Raw genomic sequence first — 23,443 nt, 5'->3', positions numbered from 1 at the left:
TAAAATCCCAGGTGTTTAGATTTTCTTAGAAAACCGAGCCATCTGGCCACACCTACCCATATTCCGAGTACTGGAGAGGGTCTGGCTCCACCTCTGTGGGGAGACCTCTGCCCGCTGGGTTCCACAGTCCCTGGCTGGACTGCTTACTGGTTCTTGTCATTTGCCTTGTCCCTGTAGGTGTTTGGGACTTGGGGAAGAACTTTCACATCTGTCTCCCTCAAGCCTTTGCTCCACGGCTTGTCACAGGTCATTCAGGAGGGACCTTGGGGAGTGCCATACCCTGTGGTTGTTGCAGCCTCAACTTGGACCAGAGGCTGGTCTTGCCCTGAGGGATGGCGTGTAGGATTGGGGCTTGTGACTGTGGCACTGTGAAGGCCTGCAGTGAGGGTGTGGCCAGTGTCCTGGCCTGGAGAATGGGGCCCAGCACTGCCCTGAGGCCTGGCCACTCCATCCACAGCCCCGTGGAACCAGGCAGGAGCACACTTCGGCCGAGAGCCTGATGGAATGTATCCTGGAGAGCTTCGCCTTCCTCAACGCCGACTTTGCCCCGGATGAGCTGTCCCTGTATGGGGGCTCCCAGGGTCCTCGGTGAGTGCACCCCCTCTGCCTTCCCAGCAGTGACCAGCACTGAGTCCTGAGCTTCCTGCTGCTTCCTAGTCCCTCTCCTTGCCCTTTCCAGACTCCTACTCATTATTCATTGGTCTGCTCCCCACACCCCTCCCTGGATGTCTCCTGCCTGGCTGGGAGTCTCGGTGACCCTGGGTGAATGAGAATACCCCACCTGAGCTTTCTGTTCTAAGGAGCAGGCTTTTGTTATTATTTTTTCAAATCTTAAAAAATAATGATCGAAGGCTGGGAATGGTGGTCTACATCTATAATCCCAGCACTTTGGGAAGCTGAGGCGGGAAGATATCTTGAGGCTGAGAGTTCAAGACCAGCTTGAGAAAAGAGCAAGACCCTGTCTCTACAAAAAAATAGAAAAATTAGCTGAGTTTGGTGGCCTGTTCCTGTGGTCCCAGCTACTTGGGAGGCTGAGGAAGGAGGATCACTTGAGCCACAGGAGTTCAAGACTGCAGTGAAGTGTAATCAAGTCACTGCATTCCCACCTGGGTGACAGAGTAAGACACTGTCTGAAAAAAAAAAAAAAAGACCAAGTACACAGTGGAAGCTCTGTAGCTTCCAGCTTACCAAGGCTTGGCAGTACCCCATGGCCCATTCCCTGTCCTGCTGCCTGGCTGGACTCCAGCTAGGCAGTTCCTTTGCAGTTAGGCAGCCCCACCTGCCCCCATCAGGCCAGTTGCATGGACTCCTCCTATCTTCAGATCTCAGTAGCAAAGATCATAAAGTCTAAAATTCCTTATTCTCATCTCTCACAATCCCATGGGGCGGGTTTGGTATCTTCAGCCACATCCAAGTTGTCACCTCCGCCTTTCCTGAATTGCTACAAGCCCTCAGCTACCACCAGGCAGTGGATGGTGTGAGGCAGCCCTCCTGGGATGAGCATAGAATTCCTGTCCCCACTTTACAGATGAGTAAACTGAGCCTCGGGGAAACAGACTTGTCCAGAGTCACAGAACTGGGGTTAGTTTCAGCCTCAGTCTTCTGACTCCAAATTGGCTACCCCAGAAAGTTCTTCCCTCCCCAGCAGCCCCGGGCCCACACCACCCAGCACCTACTTTGAGTCGTTATCACCTTTTGCCCCTTTTTCTTTTCTCTTAATTTCCCCTCAGTTTGACTACCTGGGACCTGGAGTTGTCCTCCCTGCGCTCTCCGGGGAGGGAGGGTTTCTTCCACTCTCAGAGGGAGCTGAACTGCTAACTGGATGGTCACTCAGTTCTTCTCAATCCACCCCAGAAAGGACAGGACCCCACCCCCGCCGCCATCATTGAGAGTGTCATCCAGGGAGCTCACGGCCGGTGTCCCGGAGCTGGATGTGCTGCTCACAGCCCACCTCCAAGTCTGCAAAGCTCTGCTCCAGGTGGCTGAGGGAGGGCCTGGGGGACTTGGGATGGGGCTTGGGAGTCCTCTTGGTAAGGTCTCATGCTGAAGGTGGTGAGAGGCCCACACTGAGAGCCAGTGAGATCAGGGCTGTTCCTCTGTGGCAGGTGCAGGGTCTAGGTGAATGGTCATGTGGCTTTTACCCAGCCTGAGCCCTGAATCAAAGACTGTGGATGCAACTTTCATTTGTAGATACTAGAACCTCGGTGCAAACAGCTCAATTGAAAGGAAAATGTAATGACTTGTAGTGCTGAAAGGCTGAGGTGGGCTTTAGGCCCACCTGGATCCAGGGGTTCAAATGCCGTTAGGACATGTCTCTCCCTTTCAGCTCTACGTTGAATGTGGGTTAGCTCCACTTTCAGGCAGGCTGGCCTCCTCCAGTGGAAAAGGTGGCCCCTGGCAGCTCAGCCACCTTGGGGAAGAGGGAAGCCCCAGATGACAGAGCTACCATGGGGATGGGAGGGACAGGCACCGGGCAGGTGGGAGCCACAGTCAGGACATATGACTTCAGAGGGTGTGTTCCCTGATAACCTGGAGCATTGTGGGCTGCTTCCCAGAAACTGGCCTCTCCTAATTTGTCAAGGATGGTGCAGGAATGCCTCCTGGAAGAAGTGACACAGCAAAAGCAGGTTCTGGAGACGCTTTCTGTCCTTGATTTTGAGAAGGTCCACAAGGCAGCATCCATTGAAGACAGTAAGTAACTGCCCACTACCCAGGGGCTGTTCATGTGAATGGCAGGAAGCAGTGGGGAACACAGCCCAGGGGAGCTGTTGGCACATGCCTGGGCACTATGTGGGTGGGTGAGGGACACGGGACAGCCCTCAGCTGGGTAACTCTGGGGGCAAATGATTCACCTCTGAGCCTCAGCTTCCCTGTCTGTATAAGGAGGATACAGCCCCCACACACATTCTAGGTACAGACATGTACTCAAGTCAGCTGTGACCCCAGTTCTGCCTCTGCCCCTTGGGACCTTCCCTCTCATAAGCCCAGGTTCCTTGTGATGAGAGGCTGGTGACAGTGGCCACTCCCAGGGCTGTTGTTAGGACCAGGGGTAGTGACCCTGTGAGATGCTTAGGGCCCAAGCTCATCGTTCTGTGTCACGTGGGAATGCAGGGGCGGGGCCCTGCATCTATCACACCCCCTCATTTCCTGACCTCTGAGGTCCTAGTAGGGGTATCTTGGGGCTCCTTTTTGCTTCCCTTTCCCGTGTGCCACTCAGGGCTCTGAACCTGGACTCTCAGTCATTCCACAGGCCTCGCGGAGGAAAGGGTGCCTGAAGCTGTGGAGGGGGTGCACGGGGCCTGGTGGGGTCCTGTCCTGCCCTGCTACAATGCTACTGAACCAGCTCAAGAAAACATTCCTGCACAGAGTCCGAGGGAAATACCCAGGACAGCTGGAAATAGGTAGTTTCCCTCCCCGCCCCGTCCCAGAGAAAGGTTGCACTGAGTCTCCTGGGCCTTTGGGATTGTCACAACAGACCTCATTCAGCCCTGTCTTCATGGCAAGGCAGGAGCAGTCATCTTCCCTTCACTGGAGAGAGGTGCTCCCCAGGTGGCCTTCTCAGCAGTCTGTGACACCCCAAAGCTGCATGCACACACGAGTGGTGCATCTTTCTGGGAACAGACTCTGCCTTCCAGCAGAGTCTTTAAGGGGGGACGACAGAATCTTCTGGGAAGGCAGCAGGCAAGGACATGTTGAAATGTTGGCTGAACCCTGCTCCAGAACACAGAGCTGTAACGTGTTTCTCTGTGAATAAGTGAAGGATGACAGACAGTTGTACTCTGAGCACCACCATCCCAGGCCTTGCCTCTGGGATTCAGGTGTGGTGTGGGGCCCAGGGCACTGGGATACACCCAAGACCAGTTGACTAGGGACCCATGGACTCAGGCTGATGCATACTTCTTTCATGTGGGACACCCATCCATGTGCCACTGGAAAGCCTTTTAACTAACCAGATTGCTCATTCACGAAGCTTCAGAGGCCGAGGCCTTGGTTTCTCCTCATGCCTTCTCCCGCCACCCAGTGTGCCGCAGGTTGCTGGAGCAGGTGGTCAGTTGTGGGGGGCTGCTCCCTGAGGCCAGGCTCCCGGAAGAACAGACTATCACCTGGTTCCAGTTTCACAGCTATCTACAGCGGCAGAACGTCTCCGACCTGGAGAAGCACTTCGCTCAGCTCACCAAGGAGGGTAGGGCTGGGATGGGTGACAGGTGCCCTCAGAGCGGCACAGTGACAGCAGGGTTGTCCCAGACCATGTCTTAGAACCTCTCCATCTCTCCCCTCCAGCTGTTCTTTTGAGAACTTGGATTTAATAAGACCCCACATTCAGCCCATGGGGTGAAGTTAGCTCCATGGAAAGGCAGCTTTAAAAAGCACAGAACTGGCTCAGCACCCCTACTCAGTGGTTAGGGCTGGCAGGTTTGAATGTGGCCTGGGCCTGCTGTAACCAGCAATAACAACAAAATAGCTGGGTGCCTGTAGTCCCAGGTACTTGGGAGCCTAAGGTAAGAGAATCGCTTAAGCCTGAGTTTGAGGTTGCTGTGAGCTGTGACGCCACAGCACTCTACTGAGGGTGACATAGACTCCGTCTAAAAATAAAAAATAATAATAAAATAAAAAGCACAGAACAGAGTGAGTTAGGAGGGTGACCTTGGCTGGTGAAAGTCCCTGAAATGTTGGCTGTGGTTTCAATTTTCAAGGTGTATTTGATCCCTCTCTAGAAAGCTTTCCTAGAGATTCCACAAGGTCCCTTTGAAACCTCCTTGCTCTGGGATTTACTTCTCTGGGCTAATGGCAGTGACCACACGTACCTGCAGCTGTACTGCTCAGCTCCAGCAAGGGACCTGGGCCCATTTCTCCCGTCTTCCAGTGGCACTCATCGAGGACCTAAGCTGTGCGGGGCAGGCCAAGGCAGTGCGGAAGCTGCAGGGGAAGTGGCTGGGCAGGCTGCAGCCTCTGCCCCAGACCCTAAGAGCCTGGGCGCTGCTCCAGCTGGACGGGCCTCCACGTGTGCGCAGGACAGCCAGCGCTCGCCTGGCCAGTGCAGCCGGGAACAGAAGCTTCCGGGAAAAGGTACAGTGCTGGAGGCAGGTGGCAGCCCCCAGGCTGCGGGCATGTGAGTTGGGGGAGGCAGGCATTTTCTCTCCTACAGAAAGCACAAAGGGCTGCGCTGGCTGGGAGGTACTTTGATGGAGGGACTGGCATTGCCAGGCTCCCTGAGGGTCACATGTGCTGTACCTACAAGCCTGTCACCTGTCTCAGCGTATCTAAAGTGACATGTTTGGTCTCTGAGATGTCACATGAGATTCTTGCATGCTGAATGTTTTTTCTTAGTTTTGCCGGTCATCTTCACTTCGTTTCAGTTAATACTTGCGGCTAGCTGGTAACAGTCCATTGCATTCAGTTCAATTGCAAACCGACAGACTGGGCTCTTTTCCCATTTTGGTTCTTGGCCTGTGACTACTGTATGTTTAAGGCACCAGACAGGAAGGTGGGGACAGTGACACTGAGGCTGCACCTTTGGTTTCAGTTCCAGATGGAGAGAAAATCTCTGCTTACGTTGTTAACGGTCCTTGGAAAACACTTGCTTTGTGGTGGTTTTAAAGTTTGTTTGGACTTTTAGACACACACAAAATAGACAGAACAATACAGTGAATCCCCATGCACCTGTCACCCCAGCCCAACCACTGTCAACCATGGCCCACCTCCCTACGGTGTCCCCCCATATTATTCTGAAGCAATCCCAGACATCCTGGCTTATACTTACGAGTCAAAAGATAAGAATTCTTTCAAAAATTACAACTGTACCATCTCACATCTAAAAATTAATCATCAATTCCTTCATATATCTAATGTTCAAATTTGAAAGTCTGAAGTATCCTATTTTTGTCTTCTTGCTTAACTGGGATCTGCATAAGATGTATACATTGTGGTTGGCTGATATCTTTCAGTTTTCATTTCTTCTGAAGGTTCCCTATCTCTTTTTTTCCCCTTGCAATTCATTTCTTGAAGATACCGGCTTGTCCTATAACACTTAGACTTTCCCGATAGCTGATACAGTTTAACGCGCTTCTCTGTCTTCTATAGTTTCTGAAAATTAGTAGTTGATTTAAAGGCTTCAGTGGATTCAGGTTTATTTTTGTGGCATTTCTGGGGGTGTATACGTCATGTGTACCTTTTAATACTGCAAAGGGCCTCAGATGACAGGCCCTTAGAGATGGTGTCAGATTGGGACAGACGGGAGGGAGCAGACCTGTGATGACCCTCTTACCTCTCCAGAGACAATGGGCAATGTGGTTTCCCATACTGATGTGCCCTGTTTAGGGAGGAGGAGGATCTGGGCCAGCACCCCACCTCCATCTTCCCAAATCAGACTAAGAGAGTCCCCTGAGGATGGAAAGGCAGCCATTCTCATTTGGCTCTGGGCACAGGTCCCTTGGAGCCAACTCTGGGCTTGGGCCCTTCCACCTCCTCAGCATTCCACCTGAACGTGTGACCACTCAGCCAGGCGTGGACACAAACCCGATCCTGGGCTCCCACTTTAGGCACCTGGCTCCGCCTCCCTTGTGGGCAGCATGCCCCAGGCACTTTCAAACTGACCCTCATGACAAGTTGGGCAGCCAGTCCAATGCCAGCTTCATTTTTAGCCAACTTAGGCTGAGAGGTGAAGGGAGTGGCCGTGGTTGTGAAACTAAGAGGACAGGCTCAGAGATGTGACTGGAAGAGGGTGATGAAGGGGAGAGACCTGTTTCCCTCTGGCCTGAGGCAGCAGCCTCTCCTGGTGTTGGCTGATGAGGGTGACCCCCCTCCCCGTATGTCCACTTCTGTCGTTCCTAGCTGAACACCCAGGTTCTGATTTGGCGTTTCATAGATAGCAGTTTCAGGGTATGCTTCTGAAACAGTAAGAGCTTTAGACAAAAAGAGCTTTACTTTATTAGCTCAGGGGGTCAGTTTGGGGGGAATAGACACCAGAGTATACATCCCGTGACTATGTACAGCTGGCCCAAAGGTAACAGACCACACCCGTAACTTTGTCTAGAAAAAGGCAGGCAGCGCTTGCCTTGCCGTCAGCATCTGGAGGGTGGCTGGCCTCTCCCCACCCTCCAGTCCGGCCATCTTACTCCCCAGGCCCTGCTCTTCTACACCGATGCCCTGACAGAGGGTGACCCCAGGCTCCAGCAGGCCGCATGCCTGGCGCTTAAGCAGCTGAAGGTGAGTGTTCTGTTTCCCTAGCAGTGACTGACACAGGACCTGCTTATGGTTCACGTTAAAGTTAGTCAACCTCACATGATGCCACTGGCATCAAAAAAAGATAAAAATAAATAAATCACTGCCAGCAGAAAAGAGGAGCCACCAATGGCTCTGCCACCAGAGACTCTGATGACGACACTCAAGTGAGCATTCCTTCCGGCCCTGGGTGAATTCAATCACCCAGTTATGTAGCAGAAACCACTGCTGACATTTTGGTATGTTTTTTAGTCAGTGTGTGCACATTTGAAATTGTTGATCGTATTAAATATAGTTCCAAATTCTTTATGGCCTCTCCAGCACGTAATTTAGCCCACTCACCCATTATAGAAAACGCAGGTTTTTTAGATCTACCTTTTTGATCATAAATGTCATTATGGACATCTTTGTGCATAACGCTTTTGAAAAACATGTGCCATTCTGGATAGTTCCTTAGGCTAGACACCCCGTTACTCTAGGGCCTGACGATATGAATGTTTTTGAGATTCCCGATACAACCCAGCCGTCTACACTCCTGTAGGTGTAGACCTAATCTGATTTTGGAATTCTTCCTTCAAACATCATTGCCCTGGGCGGCACCTGTGGCTCAAGGAGTAGGGCGCCAGCCCCAGATACAGGGGGTGGCGGGTTTGAACCCGGCCCTGGCCAAAACTGCAAAAAAAAAAAAAAATCATTGCCCTCGCTAGATAAAAGATAGTGCAATACAGACTGCTCTCACTCACCCTATTGATTCTGAGAAATTCTAGGAGACACACCTGGATAGAATGAGAAACCCAGCTAGGTGGGGAGCCAGCAGAGGGCGCTGCAGGTCAAAGCGGGCCCTGGCCTCTTGGAGAGCAGCCCCTGGACAGTGCCCTATCAGCCACGTGTCCTGGCTTAGGGCAGCTCTCCTGCCTTGGGGGTGACGGGAAAGTCCAGAAGGCAACCGGTCTCCTCCTTTCTAATTTGGTATCCATGAAACAGGCTCTGCTAATGGCTTGGCTCATCAGCAGATGTCAGGACTGCAAAGATGAGATGCTTCCAAACAAAGGTGCCTCTGATGAACCTGAGGCCACTTACGAAGCCTGGAAGCCTCAAGAAAAAGAAGGGGCTGAGGAGGCCCCAGATACCACACATGGGGTTGAGCAAAGTAGATTCCACCTGCTATTGAAAACATCCCCTAATGGACCCTTGTCTCCTAACCTCAAACAGGGTGTTGAAAGCATCGATCAGATCGCCAGCCTGTGCCAGTCCGACCTGGAGGCCGTGCGAGCGGCTGCGCGGGAGGCTACACTATCCTTTGGTAAAGCAGAGCATTAAATGTAGTGAGAGGTGGGGTTCCTGGGGCTGGGGAGGGGGTGCACAACTCTTAGCACAAGCTAAACAGCCCCTGGCACTGGCAACATTAGCATCCCCAGTGCAGAATCAACCTGCCACTTCACTATGGTGGAGGGGCAGCACGTGTCCTACCGTTTGCTTAAACTTCTTGCACACGCTCCGGCTCCCTGCCGGGGCCTGAGGCCCAGGAGAGAGCGAGCACAATCTGCAGCCACCTTGGCCTGCCAGAGTAGCAAACACCAAGGTGGGAGGCTCTGAGTGACAAATCACCTTACTGTTTCAGGTGAAAAAGGCCACTTAGCTTTCGAGAGGATGGACAAACGCTGTTCAGAACAAAGAGAAATCTTTTGCCAGGAGGCAGATGTTGAAATCACAGTATTTTAAAAAGCTGGGGCTGAGAAGCTCCAATCTGGCATCTGGCTTTTTGCTGCAGCCCAGCCTGAACCCAGGCCCTGGGCAGGGAGTGCTGTGCGCTCCTCTGGAAGGCTGAGCTGTCCCAGTTGCACCTGAGGCTCCAGGCCACTTCCACAGCCCCAGTGGGTGAGAGGGGCTTTTGTACAGAAGCAGAAAAAGGCCATGCACAGCACTCCCAAAGCTGGACAGCCTCAACTGAGCGCTGGACTTTTGACTCCTACCTGACCTCCTCCAGGATACAGCGCTGAGCCTTGCTACAAAGAGGCTGAAGGCCAGGCAAGTTGAGGCCTTGAATAAAGTCTCCAAGGTGAGTATGTGGAACTTGAGGGCTCCCTGCACGTCAGCTGGCTCAGCACTTCTGCTTCAACAAATGCTGGGACGGAGGAGGCCACCAAGCCTGAGATTGCAAGACCACAGAGGTTCTAATCATTTCAGCAGCAGCCGTCAACTTCCCATAACCCACACTCTTCACTTGAGCTGCAGCTGAGGTGCCAGTGGAGCCCAGGGACAGGGCTGACTGAGTGTGGACCTTGTTTTCACCAGGTTCAGCACCGTAAGGGAACGAAGAAAACACACCAGCTGCAGAGCCTTCAATGTCATGGGCAGTGAAACCATTCCCTTTGGCCATATTCATCAAAATGGGGTCCAAGTTTTCAAACAAGTTGCCTGAGGGCCCCTTAAATAAATTGCTCCAGAGGTCATAAGCTGATTTGGAGGAAGATTTCACTGAAGAACATGTTGTTAGAGAAATCAAATGATTTTCCTATTTAAGTCTATTAAAAAACAAACCATGGTCCTGAAATGTCTCTGTGTTAATAAAGAGATAACATTGAGTTTGAATGCTGCTATCAAAAGTGGGGAGAACTTTGTAACTTAAACATTCTCACTCATATATTTTGTGCTTTTTTTTTTGTTTAATGTAGTATTTATTTCCTTTGTTCATATGTTCAATGTTTCAAAATTTCAATTAAACTATTTTAACTGGTGTTTCACTTTGCACAAAAAAGTAGATAGTATATAGTTGAACCTCTGTAGTCGAATGCCTCCCTACGCTGACCTCCTCCTTTGAAAGCTGACCTAATTTTCATAGACTGGACATGCACCACATGTCCCTATCAGTACAGCAGGCCTAGTTCCTTATGTTGACCAATTTGTTACAGTCCCCTGGGTGGTCAACTCATAGAGTTTGTACTGTGTAGTTTTCCCAAACAACCTGCTGGGGAAGGTCACCCCTGCTGTCCTGTGGGGCTCTCCCAACTCAAGATGTGTCCTCACATCATAAGGAGGGGGGCCCCAGGCAGTGTCCTCCCTGGATGCTGTGCTGGGACTCTCCACCTGCTCCTGAAGGCTCCCAGTATTCCCTGTCCTGTACGGGAATCCTGCAGGACAGCCTTTGGCCTTCTGCCCCATCTGATTCCACTCCCAAAGTTGTTAAGTTTTTTTGACACTGGCAAGCTCCCTCTTATTGAAAGCTTAAATGCCATTTTTACAGGTGCCTTCGGAGTCCCCAGGCCCTGTGGATACCCTGGAGCCACAGAACTACAACTTGTACTTGTCACTTGTCTCCTCGTCTGTCCCCCGGGCCCAGCTGGCAGACAGGCTTTGAAATGGTCACAAGATCCTGAACGGTATAGAGGGGTTCTCTGTACTATTTTTGCAGTGTTTTGCAAGTGTGAAATTACTTCAAAACAAGAAGTCAAAAAATCACTTTGGGGGGGGCGGATTTATGTTGTTTAATTTTGTACACAAAAGAGAACTATACTAATTTTTCATCTCTCATTGTTTCTAAGTCATTTCTACATCACATATGACGTTAGACATGTCGAAATGTGACAACTATAGCGTCTCTTACAGGCAATTGGCTAAGGGACACGGTCTGAGGTTAAAAGAGCTCTTCAAACAACTTGAAGTTTGTTAATCCAAGGGCCCTATACATGCAAAGGTGGGTTTGGGGGGAGGAAATGGGCTTAGGCCTGAAATGTTAAAACAAGCTCACCAGCCGGGCGAGCTCTCCCAGCCCGACAGCACTGCCGACTCCAGGAAGCCCTCCTGGATCTTAAATGTGGAAAACTCTCACCCCACTTGATTGACGACATCTTGATTTCACATCAGCAGGGATGGGAAAGAACAGGAGTTGCCCATCCTGGTTTAGGCCCATTAAGCAAAGAAATGGGAAGCACCCCAAGTCCATGTTCTTTAGAAAAAACTTTTATTGTTGCAACTAAACTGCAAACCCATCATTTATATGGCAAGTTGGAAAACTGTACAGTTTGATAGTTCTGTGAGGTCACAGAAGACCCTGAGACACGCCCCCCCCCCCAACCCGGTCATGCATTCATGTATACACACACCTGAAAAGGCATTATACCAAAACACCTTGCTTTTTTTTTGTTTGTTTTTTATTTTTGTAAAAATGGATTATTCCACGGCCATTGTAAAAAATAATGACCCGATGAGTAAATATGGTTTAAGGCATATAGCAGAGCAGCTCGCTACCTCTCTAACATATGTGTAACAGGTGGAGAGCCATCCGTTCTCCAAAGATAGGTGGTTAAACCAGTACATCCATTTTGAAATGCTACTATATATATACACACCCAAACTACTACATACATATACAGGACTTAAAAAAAAAAGCCCAACTCAAAATGCTCACAGCCTGGCACCTAAGTCTTATCCACACCTCACCAAGGTTCTGTGGGGTGATGCCGCGCAATGTTCCCACCACAGACTTTCTCTGTACTGGCTTCTCCCACGTGAAAGGCAAAATGTGAAAATGCTGGCGAGAGAGTGCTCGGGAGCTACAGCTGCCTTTTTGTTCTTGGTAAAAAAGCCACTTAATGTGGAGGGCTGAAGTTCCCCTCGCAGGAAGAGTCGTGAGCACCATCAGTCCCCACAGGGTTCAGGGCGGGGCAGACGCACCTCTCTTGGCAAAGCGAGCCTGGACGGGACGGCAGCAGGCTGACTCTTAGGGGACCGTCACCCAGGCTGTTTCAGGAAGTGTGGCTTCCAACAGCTGCCTTGCTTCCAAATCACAGTCTATTCAAGGAGAGTGTGAACTTGAACAGTGGAGGCTGATCCCAACAGAGTGGGGTCCCTGCTTGCCTAAATGTCCAGAGTGGGAGGTGTGAATATGGCTTCCGAAACCCTTGGAATGTCTGAGTTACGGTGAGACCTGCTGCGCCAGGGCAGGCCAGGTCTCACCAGGAAGTCACCAGAGTGTCATGCCAGGAATTAGGCAAATATCTGTTACTGGAAAACATTACTCCATTGCTGAATGGCGACTGCTTCAGCAACAGCCTTAGGAACCACAGCCGTGTAAGGATCAGATCATGCATAGGCAGACTGGACTTGCACACGGGGCACATTAGTAAGCAGAAATCGAAGGTTCTCATTTCAAGCACATGGTATCTCATCAGGACACAAGGAGACCTTACATGCATTCTAATACACACGGGGACAGCGGTGATTGAGAATAAGGATCTGGGGGGAGGATAATGGGAACAAAGTAATCTCATATCATGTATCTTATTAAATACCCAAGTGTTCATTATATATTATAGCACTGTTCTATCTTCTCGCGTTACCCACAACATCACTAAGTAATGACCGCTTACAGCCGGCCTCCTTCCCGGGACTGGTCTGACGCAGCAGGCTCATGGCAAAGTCTTACGTTCCCAGTACTACCTGAGGATTTATTATTGTACTTTTTGATAAAGCCCTTGATGCAAGGCTGACATCAAAAAATTTTAATACATTATTGGTTTAAGAAAATGCTAGTGCACTATGGACACCTTTGGGGAAACAAATTTAAAAATAAATATGGCGTGGAGAGGCTCACGACACGCAGACTCCACGGAGGCTCTGGGGGTGGGGATGATGGTGTGCTGCCCACCTGGGACGCACCGAGGGGGAGTGCTTGGGGGGGGGGACAGCCCTGACCCGGGCACAGACCGCCTTTCCTCTGCACCACCAGCACGGTATTGTCCTTTGCTCTCCTCCAAAAATGGCTTGTGGATTTGGAACTCAAAGGAAAGAAGGGGAAGGGGGAAAAAGTAAAAGAATGAGGGGGGGGGACACACAGCCAGGGAGGGTGGGTCTTAGTGCAGAGCCAACGTCCATTGGGGCCCGGCTCTGCGCTGTCCGGCGGCCCTTACCTGCCGCGGCCAGCCTGCTAGTCGGACGCGGGCTCTGCGGGCGGAGGAGGACAGTGGGTGGAGGTGGAGTGAGGAGGGTCAGGCTATGTGTTGCTGTTGAACAGGAACTGGAAGGAAACCAAACATTTCAGATGAGCCTGAAGCCACACCCGCAGAGCTGCCAACTCCTCCACGACCCCGGCCACACCCCCAGGCGAATCCAACCTTTCAGGGAAGCAGCCAAGGGGGCTTGCTTTTTTGTTTTTTAATAATTCCCCACCCCGAAAATCACCCTTAAGGAAAAAATTGTTTGCATTTTGCAAAACCATCTCATCTACTCCAAGATGGTCATCTGGAAAGAGGTAAAATATTTAAAATAATGAAAAAAGTTTTGTGAGGTGACGTCCATGACCGGAGTTCTGAGGTCAGTCCTCTCTCCTCCCCTTACTTGAACAGCAACACACATCTAATATGTGGATGTCCACGGAGATGGCACTCGCTCTCCAAATGAAGGGGAACCCACTCGTCTGGACCAACAGCGTGGTGAAATGCTGGTGGCTACCTGGGATGAACTCTGCCCCTGAGGTAGGGGCCTCGAGGAAACCCACTTATGGGGATGGGGTGACGAGGGCTGGTATGGGAGCGAGATGGCTGTCACAAGGAGGACTGATGGAGAAATGAACAATGGGAAACCAGTGGGGTCACCCTGAGCAAAAGCAGAAGCCGGGTTTTGTTTTCTAGAGACACCCTTTGTTGGTTTTCTTCTTAAAGTGGGAAAGCCCGAAGACACTGTCCCGGCTCAGTGTGCACACTGAGAGTGACAGCGTCCTAACCCTCTTCTCCAGGGGAGTTTACATTCGTCAAAGTTTGGAATTCTTTCCCTGGGAAATCAAATATAAATTGTATATCTGATTACATCACCTAAGGGTACAAGAAAGTTTCATAAGTGCCTAATCTGTTTTGTTTCAGAAATAACAAAAAGCTGTTTTTTTATAAAGTTTAAAAACAACAATGTGTTGTAATTCTATTTTTTTCCCAAAACAAATGAACAAAAAAAAAAAAAGAAGAAGAAGAAGAAGAAGAGAGAGAGAGATATTTGGCATTTTCTCTACTTACTCCTGAATAGGTTAAGGCCCTGAGAGTAGACTCTTATTATATTCTTGGGACCACAGGGCTCCTTAAAACCCCAGTGCATCAATCCTTAATTCTCTTGTTAGCCCTTCCACAGTTCCAGACTTTAAAAACCTTTGATCTGTTTCTTCTGAGACTGGCTCAGATGCTCCACAGACCTGAATCCTAACACTGGGCCAGCGGCAAGCGCTTTCAGCACTCGCACGCCTCGAGTGCATCTGTCAGTGAAAACATACCCTGTAGCAGAGGTATGCGCCGGCCGTGAGCACTGTGGCCATGCACACGTTGACCAGCAAGGGCTTCCAGTGAGTCAGAGAGTGGTCCTCCTCTTCCTTGGGTGGCGATGGCTCCCCCTTGGCAGGTAGGGAAGCCTGGGCACCTTGCGGACTACCCCCTACGACCCGACGTCTAACTTCAGTGTCTTGACTCGTGCTGAGGAATCAGAGGGGCAGAGATGCATTACTCACTTTGGGGAAAATGGATGGCAAGGACAACATTATTATGGGACAAGATCTAGGCCAAAACGAGCTGCATGTAGACAGAGCAGAGTGATACTAACTCACACCAGCAAGGCAGCCCCCTCTGCCTGGAAGTATGCCAGGCCAAAGCCAACATCAGCCTTAAGTTCATTTGTCGCCACCCTCCCCCGATGCTTCAGGGAGCAACCATACCCGGAATAGGGTCTACGAGGTGCTGGGAAACTGATCACCTTCTGTTGGAGGACCTATTGTTGTGGGTCACACCATGTGTACTGCAACTTCAATGCCCAGCCACATCAGTACACCCAGGTCTTATTCTTTTAGAGCTATAAGATACCCCAGCACAAGGAAAAACAATTTATCTAATCCCTGAAGAGATCATTGGCTCACCCCTAATTTTTCACTATTACAAACAATGCTACAACAAACACAACTACATATACGTATCTTTACAATCTAACCTGACAACTGCTGCAGGGTAGATTTCTGGATGAACACCACTGCTGGGCCAAAGTATGTAACATCTTACAACCTCCCTCCACAAAGGAGGTACCAAGGGTACTGCCACCAGCAGTCTAAGGCTGAGCTAACTTGGACTCATTCTGCAAGCTTCCCTGCAGGGCCATCCATAACTTGGTCTAGAACATAGGCCAGGGACATGTTCTAGTTACCTTAGTATTCCACATCCATCAAATGTTCATCAGATTGAAAGGAAGATGGCAATTAATGTAATCAAGACTACCTGAAAAGGTTAAGTTCCCCAAAGGACCACTGTGGGGGCTGAAGGTACATGGTCAGACCTGGACATCAACTGTCAGGACTGGCAGAAACCTGGGGGAAGGCACTGCCACAGGAACACCCTACTCAGCTGCACTAAGCCTCCTGTTCCAACAAGCACCGCAAGGTGGCGCTTGAACCCTACTTAAGTCATTCACTTCCCAGGGCTGCGCTGAGCCCCAAACCGGCCTCTGCAGCCCAGAGAGGAGCAACTGCGGTTTTAAGAGCCCATTTTCCAAGGATGTGGAAGCTTTGCTTTCCCAGGGGAAGTAGCATCCATAGCATTTCAATACCAGCATGTGTTTCTAGAACAGAAGGTCCTTTCCCCTCACCCCCAACAAAATGGGACCCTCTCACATTACCTCTCCACGCTGTGGGGGACATTTAAGGGGCTTCTGATTTCTTCCTCGATAGGGCAGTCTTTATCCTCTTCAGTCTCGTCCTTTACCCACTGGTGGTTTGGGAAGACCTTGCATTTCCCATTGTGTGGCTCTAGGACACGTTTGGGTGGCCGGGGAGGTGGGGGTACGTGTTCGGGTGGGGGCTCCAGGTCCTCGTGGGAGAGCTCTTTCCACTGATCCTTGAAAGAGCAGCAAGAGGAAGTCCCATTAGTGTTCACTTTTGGCTGGTTTGTCAGGAAATCCACTCCCCTCTTAGTAAGCAGAGATGACGCCTTGGTGAGGGGTTCTCGGCTTCTCGGGGCTCCAGCCTTATCCTTGGAAGATGAAATCTTTCAAAAATAGTCTATTCCTTCTATCAGTATTCAATACATGAGCACTTCTATGGCAGAAATTGGAACATGGCGAACACTTTGACAACTTTCTAGCTATTTTAAACACGAAGGGTAGTTATTTCCTGACTTGTGTCAGTATTTGAATTCGACAGAAAGGCACCTTCAAAGGCAAAAACTTAACACCATCACACGTGGATTAAAGCCAAAGTGATGCTGACCTGCACTGAGGAGTCTCCCATGATGAACTTGGCACCCTCGATCACAGCCAGGTAGGAGAAGCGCAGCTGGTCCGCTGTTTGGATCAGACCCATCCGAAATTTCCTCATTTCTAACAGTACTTTCTTGATATCAACAGAAGAAGGGTCTTTCCTTTTGTCCATCTGAAAGTCAAGAAGAAGACACAATCACCCAGGTCCAACACGCCTTTCCACATTTCTGAACAGGAGTGCTCCATTTCTACTTTGGAAGAACCATGGCAGGGAGGCAGAAGAATTCTAGAAAATGTGAGAAAATGTACAAAATCAGGACCTTGTGAGCACAGGGTGCAAAGAGGTTAAGAATTAGAGGGAAGAAGATTGTTTGGCTCTGTCTGGATTCCATGTTACAATTAGGAGCATCCCTGTTTAGGACAAAGCTGCTTTCACGGGGGAGAAGCTGTTACAAAGTGGAGGTCACAGCTGAGGAAATGCATTGAGGAGACAGGAACGAAGGAGCTGTGGCCAGGCCAGGGCGGGAGTGCAAACTCCTTCCCCGCAAGGGCCTCCTTACCAGCAAGAGGCAGGTGTCAGCCAGACAGAAGGTCCCCGACCTGCCGATGCCGGCGCTGCAGTGCACCACGATGGGGCCGTGATCCGGGTCGAGCGAGCCGGACTCTCGGACTTTGAACAAAAAGTTCAGGAATGAGGCTGGTGATTCAGGGACTCCAAAGTCAGGCCATGTGGTATAGTGGAAATGTAATATCTCCCGAGTTTCTTGAGTCTGAAAGAGAAAAATACTCAAGGTGATTCTGAAAGAATCATCCGTACATAAATCACAAATTCCAAGACATACGGAGGGACTTTGCATGTGCCCAACTGTCTATTCTCAGATTTTCTCCCAGGGTCCCTGCACCCAGTCAACAAATATCAAGCACTGGGTGCCAGGCCTGTGTTGACACGGACTTGCAAGGTGATCCTGCTTAGGTTTCACTGTCCCTCCGGATGGAACTGTCTCCTCACCTCTTTTCTCCAATGTCCCTGTCACTTCCCCGGTCTACCTGGTTATGACTGGTTTCTTCTCCCTGCCTCACAAGTCACAACAACACTGTGTTGCCGCCCACGAGAATCCTGTCATAGATCCCTACAAGGCTTCCTGTGACACAGCAATAACGTCACTGCACGTGTGGGGCACCAGCTCTGGCCAACTCAAGATCTTTCAAGACTATTTGGAAGTTTTCAGAGGATTATCATTTTAGAGAAAAAAGTAACCAACTGAGCATCTGACGACTATAACCCATGGCTCAACCCCCAGCTGAGGAGACAGTTGTGAAGGGGCTGTGATAGGAGCGGCAGCAGCTGCCCCTGAGTCCTCCCACCCACCCTGCAGGGACTCCCACTGTTCCCACATTCCAGAGGAAGAGGCTGAGGTTCACAGGGGGGGAGCCACGTTCCGAGCCTGCTGCAGACCCCTTTGAAGGAGGACCTCAGCCCTTGTCCCAAAACGTCTCTTCCCCCAGAATGGTCTGCCCTTGGGGAGCAGAAGAAAGAATGGCCAGCCCAGAGTGGCTCTGTTCCTGCCCCAAGCCTTCTAGTGGCCATGACAGAAGGTCGTTCTCACTGTGGGGAGAACACTCAAGACCTTTTGTAACCTAAGAGCATGTAGGAAATGGGGAATCAGTAAGTTGGTGAGCAAGGTCACAGGGAGGAAAGGGTCCCAGGATGGTAAGTCTCCTAACATGGGCATGGCAAGAAGGCTGCCATGCCCACCTCAAGGGTCTCCCTGATAAACGACACCGTGACAGTCCCCAGGCCACCTCGAGAGCAGCTAATGGTGAAATGCTGCTTTAGGCCAGACCCCTGCTTACAAATGCCTTCCTTCGTCCAGCAAATGTCCAAAACATGCCAATCACGTGACAGCCACCATGCCAGGCCCATAAGGACGAAGATAATGCCTCGTCCTCACAGAGGTGCAGCACAGTCACTATGGCCTCCCCTGACTCACTATCAGAGACGCTTGACGTCGTCTGCAGAACCAGGAGAAACCCGCACATTAGGATAACGTGTAGGACCACACCAAGCAGTTCTGTTCTTTCCTCCCTAGAAAATGATCTCTGTTTAATGGCATTTAAGAGAAAGAAATACTTTTTCTATTTTGGGGGGAAAGAGAGGCACTTAAAAAATACTTTTAAAACTGAATAAAAAGGCATGCCAAAAGCAATTTTTCTTTCAATCTTTAAAAAAGGTGTGGGTTCTCTCCTGTTGACACCCTCCCTCGTACCTGCCCACCCTCCTGCAAAGCATTCATTTTAAGCCATTGTTTGAAAAGACACCTATGGATGAGAAAAGTCTTTTAAAAAACAAAGTCAATTGGTCCTAATATCAAACCCTATGAGCTGGCTGTTTTGCCCCACCAGGCAAAAATCACAAAGCTCTTATCCTTAAAATTCAGCCTCCCGCACCAAGCAGGCATTTACCTGAAGTCACTCTTAATCTGAGGCTTGCAAGTGCTAAAAAGTATTTTTTAACAAGTGTACTCCATAATCCTGCAGGCACATTCCAACACGCAGCCAACGCGATGCTGGGAACCCTTCGTCCAATGCCTCCGCCCTCCACGCGGCTGAGGAGGGACGGGCGGCATCGCCCTGATCACAGCAGCTGGACTGCTGCATTCCTCAGAGGCCACACAGCTCCAACCTCTGCTCCACTTCCCGGTAACCTGAGCTAAGTTCTAGATATTACTTTTAACTAACTACAAAGTGAGTAACAGGAGCCATGACCACTAAGCGGTGCTGGAAAGCGAAGACGCGAATTAACCCAGAAGCAGAGCCCTGCTCTCCACGCAGCCCAGGGAGCCCCACTCCCAGGGACCTCTACCACCCCACTCTTCTTCAGACTATGACCGGCCTGCTCCCCCAGGCAAGCCCATGTGATGCCCTCCATGGTACCAGATACCCTTTTTCTGGTCAAGTGCTCTGAGCCTGATACTGGTCCAACCCTTTCCATGTGGGACCTCCCGGAACCCTCACAAACCTGAGTCAAACAGAAGAGGAAACTGAAATACCCTTGACAGGTGATGTCCCTTGCTTTAAGCATGCGTGACTAACCAAGAGGGGCTGGGACTCAACTTTAGGCAGCTGGGTTGCAGAGCTAGTGGCCGACCCCCAGGTTTACCGGCATCCCCGGCACTGCCTGGAGCTGCCTTCGCTGTTCTCAGCATTGGCCTGGCTTCCTCTAAGTTGTGGCTCCAGGAGAATTATTCCCAATCCCCAGGGGCAGGGCTGTTGGTGGCAGTGCCACTTAGCACAGTGTCAGAAGCTGATGCTATACATTTTTCCCACAATAAACAAACACGAGACCTCACCTAGAAAGCTTCCATGGCTAGGAAACTGGAATCAGCCCGGCGGGCCCTTCTTCCCTCACTTCAGACTAGGGGACTGAGCTCCACAAAGAAGGCAGGATGCCCCGCTGGTGTTGAACTTGCAGCTGCTACTTCATTCCCTCTGCAGTTGCACAGGTAGCAATTGGTGATTTTTAGATAAGAAACTCCCTTTTCCCTAAGAATTGGTATTAGCTAGCATTGAAGTTTAGAGAGTGCTCTGTGGAGAAGGTGACACCTATGGCCTCTGCTGTCCCTACGATCTGTTCACCACAGTGCTCAAATGACCTCTTTTTGATTTTATTTTTTTATTTTAGGAGAGAGCAGGGAAGTGGGCCCAAACCACATCTTGCTCAGGGTCTACAAAACCTGGGAACACCAGTGCAAGGAAGGCGACATCTCAACCAAGTGACTGCCCGAAGCTCTTACGCGCACGCCACACTTACTTTCAGGTTTTCCAATTCTAACTGCCGAACTGTGTAATACGACTTGATATCTTCAGAGACCAATGTTAATTTCAGACTCGTGTCTTCAAAGATCATTTCTTTTTCTTCTTTTTGTGGCCAGTACTGTGCACATTTTAACTAGGGAAGGAAATAACATGGAATTATTGTTAGCAACTGACTGTTTTCCTATGGCACGAAGTGTGGAGAACGTTCCATGAGCTTCATGATAACCCAAAGGCCTGGGGTTTTCTGAACATGGAAGTCGTGGTGAGGGCAGTTGCGGGCCTCTCGGGGAGATGGGGAGTAGGGGATATGAAACCAGGGCTGGCTGTGCAGACAGGGCTCAGACTTCCAAACCCAGTGGCCCTTGGTTATCCACAGCAATGAGATGCTGCAGAAGTCGACCCTCTGTCACCTTCTATGAGGTGAAGCCAGATTGCACAAAAAGCTTTGTCTTTCACAGACTCCTTTATGTAGCCGGTTCCAACGTTACCAAGGACTTGTGGAGTGTGAGTGCCTTGCTCTGCAAAGAAAGCTCACAGGCAACTGAAAACAAGACTGAAGAGACTGCCAGGGAAGCCCTTTGGGAAGGGTGAAGAGCTGTAACCAGACGCAAACTGTCAGAGAAGGTGCAGAGGGGCTCCTTAGGGTTTGGTTCAGTTCAGAATGGTTCAGAAAAATACTTCCGATGCTCCATTTTGAGAATTTCAGAAACTATTTGATGTTTTCAATTTAAATGTAGCTCAATTAAATTTTCTTTAAAACACGCAAAGTCGGCTCGGCGCCTATAGCTCAACGGGCTAGGGCGCCAGCCACGTACACCTAAGGTGGCGGGTTCGAATCCCCAGCCCGGACCCGCCAAACAACAATGACGGCTGCAACCAAAAAATAGCCGGGCGTTGTGGCGGGCGCCTGTGGTCCCAGCTACTTGGGAGGCGGAGGCAGGAGACTCGCTTGAGCCTAGGAGTTGGAGGTTGCTGTGAGCTGTAATGCCACGGCACTCTACCCAGGGGGACAGCTTGAGGCTCTGTCTCAAAAAAAAAAAAAAAAAAAACACGCAAAGTCATAAAGATTGGGTTTCATTTGGAGTCTCAGAAAAACTACTTGGCTCAAGTTTAGTGACATACTTTACCTGAATTAAGTTTGTGCACCACTGTTCTTTCTTTCTTTCTTTTTTTTGTTTGAGGTAGAGTTTTACTCTTATCGTGCATGCTAGAGCACTGTGGTGTCAGCCTAACTCACAGCAACCTCAAACTCCTCAAGAAATCCTCTTGCTTCAGTCTCCCAAGTAGCTGAGACACAATGCCTGGCTAACTTTTTCTATTTTTAGTGGGGGAGGGGGGTCTCGTTCTTGATCAGACTGGTCTCAAACTGCTGAGCTCAAGCGATCCTCCTGCCCTGCCCTCCCAGATCGAAGAGGATTATAGGCGTGAGCCACCATGTCTGGCCTGCACCATTTATTCAAATATCTTGGCTTGCAGAGGAATGTTTAGGACAAAAATAATAAGCTCACAGCTGGGTCTGTGAGCCAGAAGGACTGACCATGAGCCGGGAAGAGCCTCAAAGACCTCATGATTCTTGTCCAACCAGGTGTCAGCATGTAAACAGCTCTTTGGTAAGTGACACTTGCAGTTCATAAGCACTGGTCAACTCAGTATCTCCTCTGGGGCAAAGGATGGTATAAGTGAAGGAAGCCACTTTAGGGCCAGCCCTGTGTCAGAGAGATACTGTTGTGCCCAGGAGAGAAAAGGTGGACTTAGGGCTGAAGGGGAAACGGTACAGATGTGCTGCAGGAGTACAGGGAAGGCAGTGCTCCAGGCTGCGCGCGCTTACAGCAAAGAGACCAGAGCAAACTCTATGGCAAGGGAAGGTTCTGAAGGACAACTAGGATGTCCTAGGCTGGGGAGTGACTGCTAGGCTCAGAGAACAGCTGGAGAAGAGGCCAGTGGAGGCCCAATCACAGCCCACTCTGGCAGCAGGCCCAGGAAGTGTGGCATGGTCTGGGGCGATGAGGGTGAATCCAGAACCACAGACGACTACTGGCCCTGCTCCAATGAGCTGGGAGCTGCCCCTTCCCCCCAGTAAAATTAAAGCAAAGAGTGAGACAGATAAATTAGGAGACCGGCTGTGATGCACAAGCATCAAACTTCAGCTGCCTGTTTAAAGTCTCAGCCTGTGTTACCTGTCACATCAGTGAAGAGCTGCCAAAGACGAACTCCTCAGATGGGGACAATGTGCAGCATCAGAGTAATTCTGCCACTCCAGACACAAAGGCATTAAGTGTATAGGAAGACCCTTGCTCAGCCACAGTGGGTGAGGCAGCCAAAAGCCGGCCCTCAGAAGAATGTGAATGGGCAAGTTTACTCCAACAATGAGAGCTTGTGATGCCTCCAGACCCCAGAAACAAAGAGACTGACCTGGTGGGTTCCAGACCACTGGTGCAGCAGTAGACACTGAACACAGCGAGCAGAGAGAGAAGGAAGCAGAGATCAGAAAGCAGAAGGGCCCGCTGCTGCAGAGGAAGAGGAGGCCAGTGTTCCTGCCTCAGGAGCAGGACACAGGAGTCTTTTAAATCTCCCCTCTGTGCACCAAGCATTCACTCTCCAAACTGAATATAAAGGCCTCTACAGCAGTGATTTTCAACCCATGTGCCAGGAGGGAATCTCAGGTGTGCCATGAACATTTTTAAAGAACATTAAATTATTTTCCAAAGAAGTTCAAAACACAATAAACATATTTTCTTTTTTTTTTCTGATAAACATAGTTTAAGTGTGCCGCAGTCAACTATACATTCAAATGTGCTGTGAGATAAAAAAAGGTTGAAAAACACTGTTCTGTATACAGTCTAGGTAAAGACCAAGACTTGGAACTCTACAACTGAGGAATTCTGTCCTCAACTATTACCCTGTATGTATGTTTTAGGAACACTTAGCCATTTACACAACATGCTATGCCCTGCCCTCTTGTTATTTCCTGTAGAAATTTTTGTTTTAAACATACAAAATTAAAAAAAAAATTAGACATGAGGTCACTAATTCCAGTTATCCTATTATACAGATACATGTGGACTTAAAAAGGGAGACTGATTTTTACTGGAAAGCCGTCCCTCACCAAGATTCAAAGTGAGCCCAGTCTTGGGTTGGCACGAGACAGAAACATGGGGGGGCCCACACACTGGTGGGTCTTTTTTTTTTT

General features: G+C 50.0%; 2 protein-coding genes across 2 annotated transcripts in view; one reads left to right on the top strand and one right to left on the bottom strand.

Annotated features, from left to right (window-relative positions):
- RIPOR3 (RIPOR family member 3) overlaps positions 1 to 10,025 on the top strand; it is an 85,590-nt gene extending 75,565 nt beyond the window's left edge. The window contains exons 14-22 of the mRNA XM_012803960.2: positions 458 to 588; positions 1,855 to 1,978; positions 2,556 to 2,691; positions 3,240 to 3,401; positions 4,022 to 4,183; positions 4,865 to 5,067; positions 7,123 to 7,206; positions 8,434 to 8,524; positions 8,843 to 10,025. Of these exons, the coding sequence (XP_012659414.1) occupies positions 458 to 588; positions 1,855 to 1,978; positions 2,556 to 2,691; positions 3,240 to 3,401; positions 4,022 to 4,183; positions 4,865 to 5,067; positions 7,123 to 7,206; positions 8,434 to 8,524; positions 8,843 to 8,943 (1,194 nt within the window). The 3' untranslated portion in view covers positions 8,944 to 10,025. The remainder of the gene's footprint in view (positions 1 to 457; positions 589 to 1,854; positions 1,979 to 2,555; positions 2,692 to 3,239; positions 3,402 to 4,021; positions 4,184 to 4,864; positions 5,068 to 7,122; positions 7,207 to 8,433; positions 8,525 to 8,842) is intronic.
- Positions 10,026 to 11,161: 1,136 nt separating this feature from the next.
- Positions 11,162 to 23,443, bottom strand: part of PTPN1 (protein tyrosine phosphatase, non-receptor type 1) — a 68,449-nt gene continuing 56,167 nt past the window's right edge. The window contains exons 5-10 of the mRNA XM_003787694.2: positions 20,249 to 20,386; positions 16,998 to 17,207; positions 16,448 to 16,609; positions 15,859 to 16,076; positions 14,477 to 14,672; positions 11,162 to 13,237 (exon numbers count right to left, since the gene is read on the bottom strand). Coding sequence (XP_003787742.1) covers positions 13,214 to 13,237; positions 14,477 to 14,672; positions 15,859 to 16,076; positions 16,448 to 16,609; positions 16,998 to 17,207; positions 20,249 to 20,386 — 948 coding nt within the window. The 3' untranslated portion in view covers positions 11,162 to 13,213. The remainder of the gene's footprint in view (positions 13,238 to 14,476; positions 14,673 to 15,858; positions 16,077 to 16,447; positions 16,610 to 16,997; positions 17,208 to 20,248; positions 20,387 to 23,443) is intronic.

This window comes from Otolemur garnettii, unplaced genomic scaffold (assembly GCF_000181295.1).
Source record: "Otolemur garnettii isolate 467f Iridium unplaced genomic scaffold, OtoGar3 scaffold00023, whole genome shotgun sequence".
Classification (NCBI taxonomy): Eukaryota; Metazoa; Chordata; class Mammalia; order Primates; family Galagidae; genus Otolemur; species Otolemur garnettii.
Note: the sequence above shows the minus strand (reverse complement) of the source record. Positions and strands in the feature narration are given on the sequence as shown.